The following is a 14,853-nucleotide window of genomic DNA, read 5'->3' as shown; positions in this document are numbered from 1 at the left end:
GTCAGTGATGAGTCTATCAACCTTGTGTGGCTTGGTACTTAGCAAGTTTAAGTTCACAGAACCCATGGCTAATGGAGACATCCAGGAGACTGTTGAAAAGACAGGTCTGGAGTCTAGAAGAGAAGCCTGGACTGAGGAGTAATGGGTTGGGGAGGTTGGGTCATGGGTGTAGAGGAGGAGGTGGAAGCCTAGCGAGAGGACAGGGTCCTCTTAGGAAGAGAACACGTGTGGAAAGAAGACCAAGGACCGCCTGGTGTACTTGATTGTAACTGGCTATGCCCAGTTCTCCACCAGTAGCCCAGATAGAAATGGTTTCCTGGTTTGTATTACTTATGTAAAAATGGATGACTTCTGCAGATGACCAAACCCTTTTTTATTTTCCTGCTATGTGGATAATTAAAGTTGACCTCTTTCTGTATCTCCAAATTCTGGGTTACCTTCTGGTACCACTCCGTCTGCTATCTACAATTCATAAGTAAACCCATATGATCCTTTTCCTGTAATTTCCTAGTAAATCAAAGTGATTATTTCAAAGATAGAAATAACCTATATTCTTAGCTTAAACAATGAGCATAATTCCCAGTCCTTTTGCATTAGTGTAAGGTTTGTCACCGTGGAACTAAACAATATCCCACACACTAGAAGGTGAGCTCTTGAAGGGTAAGGGACTGTGTCTCGCATATGTTTCTCTCTGTAGTGCTGGTGTAGGCTTTACATGTTGATTCAATTAATGGATAAATGTCCTTTGGAGTTTTCTTGTTCCCTGCCAGATTTCTTGGCTGGTTTTTCTACATCTGTGACTCTATTTCTGTTTTGTCAGTAAGTTCATTTGTATCATTTATTTCAGATTCCATATATAAGCGATATCATATGGTATTTGTCTTTCTCTGTCCGACCTGCTTCACTCTGCATGACAGACTCTAGGTCCATCCACGTCTCTACAAATGACCCAATTTCATTCCTTTCTATGGCTGAGTAATATTGCATTGTATATAAGTACCACATCTTTTTTTTTTTTTTACATCTTTATTGGAGTATAATTGCTTTACAATGGTGTGTTAGTTTCTGCTTTATAACAAAGTGAATCAGTTATACGTACACATGTGTTCCCATATCTCTTCCCTCTTGCATCTCCCTCCCTCCCACCCTCCCTATCCCACCCGTCCAGGCGGTCACAAAGCACGGAGCTGATCTCCCTGTGCTATGCGGCTGCTTCCCACTAGCTATCTGTTTTACGTTTGGTAGTGCATATATGTCCATGCCTCTCTCTCGCTTTGTCACAGCTTACCCTTCCCCCTCCCCATATCCTCAAGTCCATTCTCTAGTAGGTCTGTGTCTTTATTCCTGTCTTCATCCCACATCTTCTTTTATCCATCCATCCGTCGACAGACATTTAGGTTGCTTCCATGTCTTGGCTATTGTAAATAGTGCTGCAGTGAACATTGGGGTGCATGTATCTTTTTGAAGTATGGTTTTCTCTGGATATATGCCCAGGAGAGGGATTGCTGGATCATATGGTAGTTCTATTTTTAGTTTTATGAGGAACCTCCATACTGTTCTCCATAATGGCTGCACCAATTAACATTCCCACCACCAATATAGAAGGGTTCCCTTTTCTCCACACCCTCTCCAGCATTTATTGTTTATGGAGTTTTTAATGATGGCCATTATGACTGGTGTGAGGCAGTACCTCATTGTAGTTTTGATTTGCATTTCTCTGATAATTAGTGATGTTGAGCATCTTTTCATGTGCTTTTTGGCCATCTGTATGTCTTCTTTGGAGAAATGTCTGTTTAGAACTTCTGCCCGTTTTTTGATTGGGTTGTTTGGTTTTTTGACATAGAGTTGCATGAGCTGTTTGTATATTTTGGAGATTAATCCCTTGTTGGTCGCTTTGTTTGAAAATATTTTCTCCCACTCTGTGGGTTGTCTTTTATATCATTTTCCACTGGACTGAAAACACTGAAGTTGTTTAGGTTAACCCAGACTTGAACATTTCCTGGGCTTATTTTGGGGCTCTCTTTTAAATTCATTGTCTGAAAATACTGAGAAGTGTCTGCATACATAATTCTGCAGGCGTGTACACAGCGTCTTTCTCTTCTGTACACGGTTAAACTTGATTCCTCCACAGTAGGAGAGAGCATTAGAAAATTATTGACTTCATTGGGGAAATAATCTTTTTTGCTGTGAGAAATAATATTTTGAATTTAGAACCTTTTTTTTTTTTTTTTTTTTTTTTTGTGGTACACAGGCCTCTCACTGTTGTGGCCTCTCCCGTTGCGGAGCACAGGCTCCAGACGCGCAGGCTCAGCGGCCATGGCTCACGGGCCCAGCCGCTCCGCTGCATGCGGGATCTTCCCGGACCGGGGCACGAACCCGTGTCCCCTGCATCGGCAGGCAGACTCTCAACCACTGCGCCACCGGGGAAGCCCTAGAACGTATTTTTTATAAGAGCTTTATCAAGATATAATTCACATACCATAAAATTAACGCATTTAAAGTGTATATGTCACTGGTTATTAGTGTATTCACAGAGCTGTGCAACCATCGTCACATAAGCAATTTTAGAACAATTTCCTCACCCCGAAAAGAAACCCCATACCCATTTTCAGTCACTCTCCATTTCTTCCAAAACAACCGCACCCCAGCCCTAGACGGTCACTAATCTTCTTTGTTTTATATGGATTTGCTTCTTCTGGACATTTCATATAAATGGAGTAACACAATACACGGTCTTTTGTAAGTGGCTTCTTTCACGTAGCCTAATATTTTAAAGGAACACCTATGTGGTAGCATGTATTAGTACTTCGTTCTTTATTACTGAATGATATTCTATCGCATAGAAATACCACATTTTAAAACATTCATGTGGCAGTTGATGGACATTTGAGTTGCTTCCACTTAATGGCTGTTATGGATAATTCTGCCGTGAACATTTGTGCACGAGTACTGGGACTTCCTTTAAAGAAATGATCCTGTAGTTTCTGTCATTGTAATAGAGGAGACCGTAGGATCAAATATGGCAAGAGTATATAGCAGGGCATGCCAGGAAGTGAAAAATAGGCCATCAAGATAAACTTACTGGGAGAATTTAAGGCCAAGTCTTAACTACTAGTGAGGGATTCAAGCCAGGACACACAAAGCCTAAAATTATGCTTCTCCTAGAGACCGTTACAGCGTTTTGCTGACCACAAACAATGAAAGTTTAATATTTTACTGTATTTGTCTGAAAACTGAAACACACTTTTCCCAATGGTACTATTCCTGGAGACTAGACTTCCTCACTTCTAAAACCTTTCCAGTCCTAGTGTGCTTTGTGTATGGTTAAGACTAGTCACGGTCATATTTGTCTTGGGTTTTGTCTGTCTGCTTTCTTTCCAGGTATAACAGGATTTTTTTGAATGAATTCTTCTCTTCTTGTGTTGAACTTTTGATTAATACATTTATTCTTGGACAATACTGTGTTAGTCCTTGATCAGGAATTTGTGAAAAAAATATCTCACTCATTGAAGATTAAAAAAAAAACTAAAGCCCATTAATACTGTCAGGTTCTGTCTCATGGAGCTCAAGCAAAGATATAGATCACTATGTCAAGGGCAAATCCTGAGAATAGAGTATATGTAAGTACATTAACCCTGTAGACTTGGTCTGAACAGTTTATTACAGCAGTAATCTGTGCACAGAATTTTATCATTCTGTCACATGCCCAGCAGATTTGATGGAATCTAAGGAAATCTCATCCTAGTGATCTTAGCTCAGTGATTTCATTTTGCCCAGATGCTCAGCTGTGATACGCTTTACTATAGCACAGATGATGGAAAACGTACAACAATTCCCAGATTCTGGGGTAGCTACAATCATGACTGGGGGGGGGGGGGCAAGAATTAAAGAGAGCAAATGGTGAATCAGTTTCTAAGCGCTCACGCTCTCCCTCTCTCCCTCTCTCTCTCTCTCTCTCTCTCTCTCTCTCTCTCTCTCTCTCTCTCTCTCGCTCTCTCGCTCTCGCTGTCTCTCTCTCTATATATATATTCTGCCAAGTTCAGTGGGTGTTATTAGATTGCTTTTATTTCAGACAATTTAAGTGCTTTCCTTTGGTAAGAAGCTTTCAGCACACCTGAGGTTCCAAATCCAAAGAGTACACAATATAGAGGAAGAAGTCATAATAATTACGAACACTTAGATTGGGCTGGGTCTGGTTCTCACAAAGTTGTACCTAGGGAATGTAGACCGCACTGGCTCACTGAACCTCCTGGTGGGGTGAGTGCTTAGGTCAGTTGCCCAGCCTCAGCAGCTGGCAGAGCCTGGCTGTGAATCAAGGTCTTTCTAACTCCAGAACCGTGCTCTCAAACCCTGTTCCAATTCCCACCTCAGCCATGGGTGATAAAAGGCACCAAAAAGGCAATGTGTCCAAAAAAAACTTCTCGTATTTTTCCTTACTTGCTTCAACACCGTTTTTTATAAGTAAAGGTATTTATTTTTTTGGCTGCCTTGGGTCTTTGTTGCTGCGTGTGGGCTTTCTCTAGTTGCGGCGAGCGGGGGCTACTCTTCGTTGCAGTGGTTTCTCTTGCTGTGGAGCACTGGCTGTAGGCACGCGGGCTTCAGTAGTTGTGGCACACAGGCTCAGTAGTTGTGGCGCAATGGCTTAGTTGCTCCGCCGCATGTGGAATCTTTCCGGACCGGGATCGAACCTGTGTCCCCTGCATTGGCAGGCAGATTCTCAATCACTGCGCCACCAGGGAAGTCCTGCTTCAACATCGTTTTTAAATGCAGATATCACTGGAAGAAATGGTACATTATTATAAAATCCCAGTAAGGTTTATTCAGTAGGAAAGGGGTTGGAATTTAAGAGCTCTACATGCATTACAAGGGGACAATGTTAAGAGAAGAGGATTAGAAACAAGAGCCTGGGGGGGGGGGGGGGTTCCTGCCATTTTTACTGTTTTGCTTAAGGCAGACCTAAAATATGCATATTTTTACTTCCCACCCTGTGAGCGGCTCCGTAATTAACACTGGTAGTGCCAAGGCATATTAATGTCTCTTTCCATCTAGTTTAGGGGTATTTTTGACTTTGTGTTTGATAAAATTTTACAGTATAGCTTTAAATATTTTAATTATAATTGAAAAAGGCTCTGTGCAATTTCCAGTTTTTAAAATACCTCACGCCTGCGAAATTTGTCTTTCCCTTTTTTTTTTTTTAGAAACTGCTAATTTGCTAGATTTATAGTTGCTGTAATAGTTCTGTGTGATTTACTACATTTGCCTGAATCCAGATTGGTGGATATGATTTAGCTGCTTTTAACACTGTATGAGGGTAAAGCTAGATTTCTCTGGGCCTAATCTTTTTAGATGCAGACCTTTGTAGTTGTTCCCACTTTATGAAACGGATCCTGTGTGTGCTCATGCTTTGATATACAGTTTAATGTATAAGACTTGTTAAGACAGTGATCACTGGAAAGTGGTCTTCAATGATATAATCACACACAGTACGGAAGTTCCATTTAAAGAGTACATGACCTACATTGAAAACACTTGGTTGACATCAGTAAATTAATAGAACTTACACAAAGATTGTTGTAATGTTCTTTATTATAACTAGCATGTAGCTTGTTATGAGGGACCAGGTGCTTTCATGCTTTCAGCAGGTAGAGGTAAGGCCAATTTGATTTCTCTCTCTCTCTTTTTTTTTTTTTTTTTGATTTGTTTCTTATATCCATTAGCTAGTTAGGAAAAAATTTTTAATGTAAATTTGTATCTGACAACCACATTTATACACATGATGACATAAAATTAATCAGATACAGCTACATAGTTGTAGAATGGAGGGATTTTTTTAAGCTCTATGGAGAGTAAGAAATTAATAATGGATGGGAGACTTTTTTTGTTTTTTTTTTAGCAAGACTGGCTGCAGGAAGAAATCGTGATGACAGAAACCATGTGAAGTGAATTTGAATTCGTGTTCTTTAGGGAGCTACCAGAGAAATATAATTTACAAGATAATCAAGAACCTAAACAGATTCTCTGTGGAGTCATTGTCTGATCCCTGACATATATTCATCTACGTTGAAATGACTCCACAAATACCGTCTAACAATTAGAGAATCAATAGGGGTGAAACGTACATGTATAACTTCAAGAAAAGCAAAATATATATCTGTAACAAACAATATAAATTGACAGCCAGCTGTTAAAATGAGCAGATTATGTACTTGTGGTTAACGTTTAAAATGACTCACCCTGGAACAGTGGTATCTCACTGATCTTTTATGGGAATGATATCCCCTATGTGCTTTATAAATACTGCGTCTAAAAATATCCAGCATTACGATGTACTTTAAAAGGTACTGGCATAGAAGTTTTTAAATTTAAGAAAATGACTTCGTTCATAAGGGCTAACTGGCTTCATTTCCCAGCCCCTAACACTGCTCTGTAACCATGACCACATTTATCAGGAAATGTTTAGTAAAAGTTATCTCTAATTCAACTCTTTTTTTTTTTAAAGCTTTTTTAAAAATTTTAGTTTTATTTATTTTTGGCTGCGTTGGGTCTTCGTTGCTGCGCGCGGGCTTTCTCTAGTTGCGGTGAGCGGGGGCTACTCTTCGTTGCGGTGCGGTGGCTTCTCTTGTTGCGGAGCACAGGCTCTAGGTGCATGGGCTTCAGTAGTTGCAGCACCCAGGCTCAGTAGCTGTGGCGCGCAGGCTCAGTAGTTGTGGCGCACGGGTTTAGTTGCTCCGCGGCATGTGGGATCTTCCCGGACCAGGGCTCAAACCTGTGTCCCCTGCAGTGGCAGGCAGATTCTTAACCACTGTGTCACCAGGGAAGCCCTAATTCAACTCTTTGCACATCAGTTTTTCTTGGTAATCTTCATCAAAATTTATAAATACCTGTAAAAGAGAACTTAGACTCAAGTCAAAGAACTTTGTATTTTACTTGGTTTCTGGCCAAGATACCTCCTTTTGAGCTATTTCGGGTGCTATTTCTGGCTTTTCGAACCTTTGGCATGACAGCTTGTCCTGCCTCAGAGCTTCAGGAAAAAAACTATTCCCTCAAAATAAATAAGTTTGTTATTGAGCTCAATAGAAGTTTTATGTATGCCACATACTTGTTTAGGGGAGGTCACTTGTTTGGTTCACTGAACCCTGTTCTGGTAGATTGAGATTTGAACGAGTACTGTGGGAACCTTGACCGTACATTTACAAAATCAACATGTCCTGGTAGGCTTCTGATTAAGATAAGGTTAGCTTTTGCTTTAAGGCATCTTCTTCTCCTACCATTTGTGCAGTGGTAGGTAATATGGAGTGAAAAAAGTTTAAAAGCCATAGTTGGGCTTGAAAACAAGATGAACGTTTCTGTGGACCAGAAATGGGGAGTTGGGGGGAGGGGGAGTGCAGGACGTGGTGAGCGGTGTGTGGGGCTCACACGCTGGTCAGTGGACTTTCAAACTCCTGTTGGAAGAACAGGAATTAAAATTCTCCTCACCAGGTCAGGGCTCAGAGCCAGATTTGAAATCAGGGTCCTGCCAAAACACACCTGGAGAGAGACAGACACATACTCACTTATATTTGAAAGGAAAATGAAAAAGAGAACCATTTGGACTGCAGCAGGGGACCGCAGCTTATATGTACGTAGCCATGGACCTAATGCATCTATGGAACCTAGGGAAGAAGTGAGAAGTATGGTTGAGAAAGGGGAGCATCACAGCCTTGAAGCCAGGACCTGAACCATGCTGCCTGGTGATGAAATTAGCAATAATTGCGTTCATATCACTCAATGTAGGAGCTTCAAACTACCAATATAAGATCTAGCCCTAGACTAGAGGCCCTGAGACCCTGCTGCCTGAGTGGAAACAGCCATAAAACCACTTGACAGAGAACTGTCAGTTCAGAAGGAGAGAGAAATAGAATGGAGAACACTCAAACACGAAATATAGCAGAAAACACACTCTACCCCTTTCAAAATGTCTCCAAACCAAAATCCAAAACACACGCAGACTTGAGATAGCCCCCGCAAACTGGCCATCAGATGATGAATTAAGCCTAGACGAAAATAAAATAAAACAGTCCAACGAAGATTGTAAGTACGCTCAAAGACATAAATAAGGAAATACCATTTATTAAAATAAATTAAAAAACAGAAATTGACGAAGTACAGATGGATCTGGAAAAGACATCTTTGGAAATTAAAAACTATCATCATTGAAGCTACTGAACTCAATAGACAGGGTAAATTCTAGGCTGGACCCAGTCGGGGAAGATAAGGAATTGAAAAGATGATGCTGAGGACTTTACGCAGCACTAAGAAAAACAGATAAATATCAAATAAGCAATTAAAGAAAGATGGGGAATTGACCACAAGACTCTAACATACACCTAGTACAAGTTTCAGAAGAGAGAATGGAGGAAATGGCAGAGAAGCAACATTTGAAGCGATAAGAGCCGAGAATCTTCCAAAACTGAAGAATGATGTGGGTCTTTAAGGAAATGGTCTCCCGAGAGAAATTTCAAACATCTGGGAAGGCAAGAAAGGCCTATGTAGAGCAATTGGTATTCTTTACAGCTCAGCTTTGGGAAGCCCTGGCTGATTCAAATGAGCTTTTTCTGTTTTTCAGTGGAGAGCATAAAAAACAGAAGTGCGGTGTCTTGTATGTATTAAACCATGGTTTCTGAACAAGGGCACTTAGAAATAACTCAGTAAAGGAGAGCTCTGTGGGAAACTAGACCCAGAGAAAGACGTCTCTGGAAAAGGTGGTCTCCTGTCAGTAACTTTGTGAAAAGTAAGTGGGAGGATAGTAATCGTTTGTTGTACTGTCCTGAAGTCCATGTCTAAAAACAATGTTTTCAAAAAGAGCATCGTGGATGACCCACTCTGGCAGAAAGAAAAGTCTTGAATAGGATTCTACATAAAAAGGTGTTACCAACTGGGACATTTCAATGAAGGTGGATTTCTTTTAGTGAACACTTCAAGGGAAAAAAAATAGAAGATAATTCCTATCAAATGAAACCTTGTGAACATTGGATGCTGCTTCAGGTTCACGGAAACATTTCGATGACTGTCAGTTAAGCGGCCAGAAATTGGATTTAATTAATGTGAACAACTGCTTATGGTGGTTCACACCCAGAGGACCTATGTGTACAATCTGGCTGAGGGTAAACTTATTTTGATGAATTTCTTCTTATTACTGCTTTGCCAAAGCAGATGGCTATGAAACAAACTGCACATATAACTCTCCTTGAAGATTGATAGCAGATAGGATTTCAATCAATACAGATAGGATACTATATTCCTGCAAATGAAAAAGATCATAGATTGATCTTCCTGTATGACTTTAAACAAATTCCTAGAAAACTTGTAACGTTAGGTCCAGGGTAGAGCTTTAAACAAAAGACAAGCCAAAAACAAAAAATAGATTGGATTGAAATAAAATCATCTTCGGTGCAGAGATCCAGCATTTTGAAACTAGGCATTTCGGAAGACGTGCCATCCCCGAGGGACGATGGGAAAACTCTTCTGCCTGCCCACCACGTGCCTCTCACGTCTTTTCTCATAGACAGACATCTCCCACATTTGTGGATAGGACATTCTCTAACCCGATGAAACAGCATCTGTGAACCACAGAAATCCGTCATCTTATTTTGGTATTCGTCGTAACTGGAAGAAAGGTATAGAGTTCTGCTCATTTGCTGGGTATCAAATAACAGGTGTCCTCCGTTGGAATTGTATCCTCAGAATTGTATCAATTCTAAAGCAAGAAGGAAATCTATACCCCTATGTGTATTTATTAAAAAGCATAAAAATAAGAAAAATGATTTAAGCGTTCAACCTAAAAGCTAGAGGAAAAACACAGGAAGTTACAGAACTTTGTTTTTGTTGTTTTTTGTTTGTTTGGTTTTTGCGGTACGCGGGCCTCTCACTGTTGTGGCCTCTCCCATTGCGGGGCACAGGCTCTGGACGCGCAGGCTCAGCGGCCATGGCTCACGGGCCCAGCCGCTCCGCGGCATGTGGGATCTTCCCGGACCGGGGCATGAACCTGCGTCCCCTGCATCGGCAGGCGGACCCTCAACCACTGCGCCACCAGGGAAGCCCTGTTTTTTTAAAATTTATTTAATTTTGGCTGTGTTGGGTCTTCGTTGCTGCGCACGGGCTTTCTCTAGTTGCGGCGAGCAGGGGCTACTCTTCGTTGCAGTGTGCAGGCTTCTCATTGCGGTGGCTTCTCTTGTTGCAGAGCACAGGCTCTAGGCAGGCAGGCTTCAGTAGTCGTGGCACGTGGGCTCAGTAGTTGTGGCGCATGGGCTTAGTTGCTCCGCGGCATGGGGGATCTTCCCGGACCAGGGCTCGAACCCGTGCCCCCTGCATTGGCAGGCAGACTCCTAACTGCTGCACCACCAGGGAAGTCCCAGGACATTGTTAATGGACATAAAAGGAGACTAGAGTAACTGAAGAGCTTCACCATATTCCTGGATATGAAGACTCAATAACACGGAGTCAGCTCTTCCCATTTTAATCTATACAGTCAGTGTAAGTGAAACCCGGAATTTCAACAAGGATTTTCCTGAAATATGAAATCTTGACACTAAAATCATAGGGATGATCGGAGAGGTCTGAAGAGCCAAGAAAATTTTTAAGACAAAACAAAGTGGGAGCGAGATGGCCTACCAGACAGACAATGTATTTAAAGCCATAGTGTGGAATTGCACAGGGACAGACAGATAAACCAACAGCAGAGACTAGAGAGCTCAGAAGCACACTTGTGTATTTATGGATGTTTGATGTATTATATAAATGCCGTAGAAATCAGTGGACAAAAGGTGGACTACACAATGAATGGGGCTGGCTTTAATACGTTATCTGTGCGGGGATAGTAAAATTAGATTTTCTGTGCACACCAAACATAAAAGATTCTGCGTAAAGTCCTAACTGTGAAAAACAAAATTTTGAACTTTAAAATGTAGGTGTAAGGAGGATTTTCTTAAAACATAAAAAGCAGGAAACATGGAGGAGTGTTTTGAAATTAAAAACTGTTGTACAATAAGATGCCAAGAATAAAGTTAAAGGTCAGCTATGCTAAGATATGTGTAGGAGATAATATCTGCTGTGCATATACCTGGCAAAGGATAAGCATCTCGAACATATCCAGAACGTGAATAAGACAGAGACAACCCAGTAGGGAAATGGGTAAGGAAACATGAAAAGCCAACTAACATAAAACAAGTTCAGCCTCGGGGAATTCCCTGGTGGTCCAGTGGTTAGGGCTCTGTGCTTTCACTGCCAAGGGCGTGGGTTCGATCCCTGGTCAGGGAACTAGGATCCCACAAGCCACGCGGTACGGCCAAAACAGAAAAAGTTCAGCCTCACCAGTAGTCAGAGATGTGCCCATTAAAATATACCCATCAACCAAAACTTAAATGTTTGGTAACACCAAGTATTTGATGAAGATGTGACCAAATGGAAAATCTCACTCACTACTGGTGGGAGAGTAAATAGGTATAAAATCTCTTAGGAGAGCAGTTTGGTGATCTGTAGCAATGTTGAAGATGTTGCTAGAACCCAGCAATTTTACATCTACATATATTCTGTAAAGAATCTCTTAAACAGGTATCCAAGGAGACAGGTAGACAGAAGTTCATTGCGTCACTCTTTGTAATAGTGACAAGTTGGAAACAACCTAAATGTTCATTGAGAGGAGAATGTTGTTGGCATATTCAAGCAGCAGAGTAATACCTTACAGCCGTTAAAATCATGAACTATTATGTTTCAACATGGATAAATCTCCAAAATGGTGTTGAAGGCAAAAATGCAACTCTTAGAGTGGTATGTACATGCTTCAACAGCGTTCTTAAACATAAAGTTTAAGAACATGCAAAATAATGCTATTAGATTGAATCACGTGAAATGGCCATTTCTGTAGGGTCGAAAAAGCCGAATCTCAGCAAGCCAGTATTTGTGGATGCATTCGTGGTAATGATGGTCGTGGAACTCAGGATGGCATTATCTCCTTGGGGGCATTGGTGAGCGGGGAACTGATATCATAGTAAGGAGAATCTGTGGGGAAGCTTCAGCTGTAACTGTCATATTGTATTTCTTCAAAGAAATTTGAAGAAAATATGGCAAATGTTAAATGTATTAAAGCGCTGTGGTGGGTGCGTGGGTACACTCTTACTGTGTTCTTGCACGTTGCTGCTGAAAATATTTGATGATTTTTTTAAGCAAAGCGAAGTGTTGACAGAGGTATAAGAATTGTAATCTCATGACAGTATAAGGAAATATTTACAAAATGATTAACTCCTTTGCTGCTTAATTATGTAAACATAGCACTCATAAGGCTTTTGAGTACAGAAGATTGAAAAGCATCTCCCCCTCACATATTCCGGGCAGACGCTTCAAATTTTATTTTGTTTTTTTAGCATCACTAAAATCGTCGTCATAAAAACCATTCATTAAGTGCCTCCCTTTTGCTTGCTATTGTGTTTGGTGGTGGTCAGATGTATCTCTCTGCCATTGTATAAGAAATCTGGTGATGATATTCAATTTTCCTTTTTTTTTTTCTTTTCCACTTCTTTGATGCCGAACAGGAATCTGCAAGCAGAATATGATCGTCTCAAGCAGCAGCATGAACATAAAGGCCTATCCCCACTGCCGTCCCCTCCTGAAATGATGCCCACCTCTCCCCAGAGTCCCCGGGATGCTGAGCTCATTGCTGAGGCCAAGCTACTGCGTCAACACAAAGGCCGCCTGGAAGCCAGGATGCAAATCCTGGAAGACCACAATAAACAGCTGGAATCACAGTTACATAGGCTAAGGCAGCTGCTGGAGCAAGTGAGAGCCACCTCTCTGTAACATGGGATATTTACAAAACATCATTTTCCCCTCTTCAAACTAAACACTAGAACTCCGAGTCCTTTTCAGAACTGTAATAAGCATTGATTTGTTAATTACTTAGTATGTGCCTAGCAAAGTGCTAGATATCAAGGGATATAAGAAGAGGAGGAACAACTAGCATGTCATTTTATAGTTGTTCCAGATTGTTTCCTACAAAAATGTCTTTTATTTGGCTGATTTAAAATTCATCTTGGGAAAAAAAATACAGAAAGGTTTCCACTAGTTACCTCAAAGTGAAAATTTTACCTCTTGAAATGGAACTCTTTTTTTTTTTTTTTTTTTTTTTTTTTGCGGCATGCGGGCGTCTCACTGCTGTGGCCTCTCCCGTTGCCGAGCACAGGCTCCAGATGTGCAGGCCCAGCGGCCATGGCTCACGGGCCCAGCCGCTCCGCGGCATGTGGGTTCTTCCCGGACCGGGGCACGAACCCGCGTCCCCTGCATCGGCAGGCGGACTCTGAACCACTGTGCCACCAGGGAAGCCCGGAACTCTTTTTTTTTTTTTTTCCAATTAGTCTTATTTTCTGGTATACCTCTGGGTTTTTTCTTTTGATAATCCCTAAAACATAATTTTTTTAAGTCTCCATTGAAAATATAGCAGGATATTGCATTGTGGGAGGCCCTACCTGCACACAGTCCTGGCTTTCTGGGAATTTAAAAATTTGAGATATGTTCTCTCCATCTTGTTCTTTAATACTTCACAAAAATAAGAATTCTCCACTACATTTTTGTGGTCTCATATGGTTTCACCATTCTCACATGACCTTCTAAATCTTTCAGTTATTTAGGCTAATCATTTTCTATATCGTATTCCACCGTAGCTGTAATGTATGTATTTCAAACTTAGAAGGGGGTACAATTCAGGTACACAGACAGTATCCATGGATCTTATCACCAGTGAAATTTCCCAAATGTAACCATCTTTGGGAGGTTTCTAAGTAGGAAAAGTCGTAATTTCTGAGTTTTGAGTGTCTGTAATAGGTATATATTTGTTTGCGTGTTTATTATGAAAAATAATTCTCTTTTCTTTTGAATGCCTCAGCCCCAGGCAGAGGCCAAGGTGAATGGTACAACGGCGTCCTCTCCTTCTACGTCTCTTCAGAGGTCGGACAGCAGCCAGCCGATGCTGCTCCGGGTGGTGGGCAGTCAAACTTCGGAATCCATGGGTGAGTGTCTGTCTCAGCTACTCCTGGATTTTGTTCTCTCCTAAGGTCTGGAAATGGTGAACTGTTTGCTCGGAGGTTTAAATCATCCGCTAAATTATCTAATATTGGTTCCGGACAAGGGATTGTCATAAATGCCTTTGGGGTACGAAGATGAAAGACATAGTCCTAGCCCGCAAAGGACTGGCTATTCAGCTAGAACAAGGCAACGTGGTACTAAAGTTTCATTCATTTCGGAGATCAGAGAAGGCTTTTCGACGAATTGATATTTGTGAAGGGTTTTAACTGATATTTGTGAAGCGTTTTGAAGGATGGAGTAGGAACTGAGCATATGTTGAAGAAGGTATAGCATAACTGAAGATGTAGAGATGAGGGCCTTGGGCCAAGGGCAGGAAGGAGCCACTCGTCCAGTTAGATAGGGTCCAAGCAGGAGGTGGGGTCGGGGAGGAAGGAAGGCTGCAGGGGAAGGTTGGGGTCACATTATAGTGACATGAATATTGGGCAGAGGTGTGTGGTCGGTGTCAGGGAGCCGCTGAAAATCATTTAGCAGGTGAGAAATAGCTAAAAAGATGTACTCCGGCAGTTTTATCTGCCCCAAAGTAAAAATAAAACTAAAAATAAAACTTCTACAGGTTGAAAGACTCGTTAGGAGGCAATCACAAAGGCCAAGTTATGGGACTTATTTGAAAATAGAGTACCCAAGGCCAGAAATGCAAGGAAAGGCAATGGGGGGAGAGGATTTGGTTGGAAGAAGATAATGATCCTTTTGAATGTGGAGACACTGTGTTTGTTTTAGGAGGGGGTAAGAGGACAGTCTGGA

The 14,853-nt window shown here is 41.4% G+C and overlaps 1 protein-coding gene across 4 annotated transcripts in view; it reads left to right on the top strand.

Annotated features, from left to right (window-relative positions):
• Positions 1-14,853, top strand: part of DMD (dystrophin) — a gene marked incomplete at its 5' end in the record, with an annotated part of 2,126,456 nt that overhangs the window by 2,077,126 nt on the left and 34,477 nt on the right. For all 4 annotated transcript variants that reach the window (XM_082864911.1, XM_082864912.1, XM_082864913.1 and 1 more), the window contains 2 exons: positions 12,567-12,810; positions 13,913-14,036. In XM_082864911.1, coding sequence (XP_082721037.1) covers positions 12,567-12,810; positions 13,913-14,036 — 368 coding nt within the window. The remainder of the gene's footprint in view (positions 1-12,566; positions 12,811-13,912; positions 14,037-14,853) is intronic.

The sequence above is a fragment of the Leucopleurus acutus genome (genome assembly GCF_964270905.1).
Source record: "Leucopleurus acutus genome assembly, chromosome: X".
Taxonomy (NCBI): Eukaryota; Metazoa; Chordata; class Mammalia; order Artiodactyla; family Delphinidae; genus Leucopleurus; species Leucopleurus acutus.
Note: the sequence above shows the minus strand (reverse complement) of the source record. Positions and strands in the feature narration are given on the sequence as shown.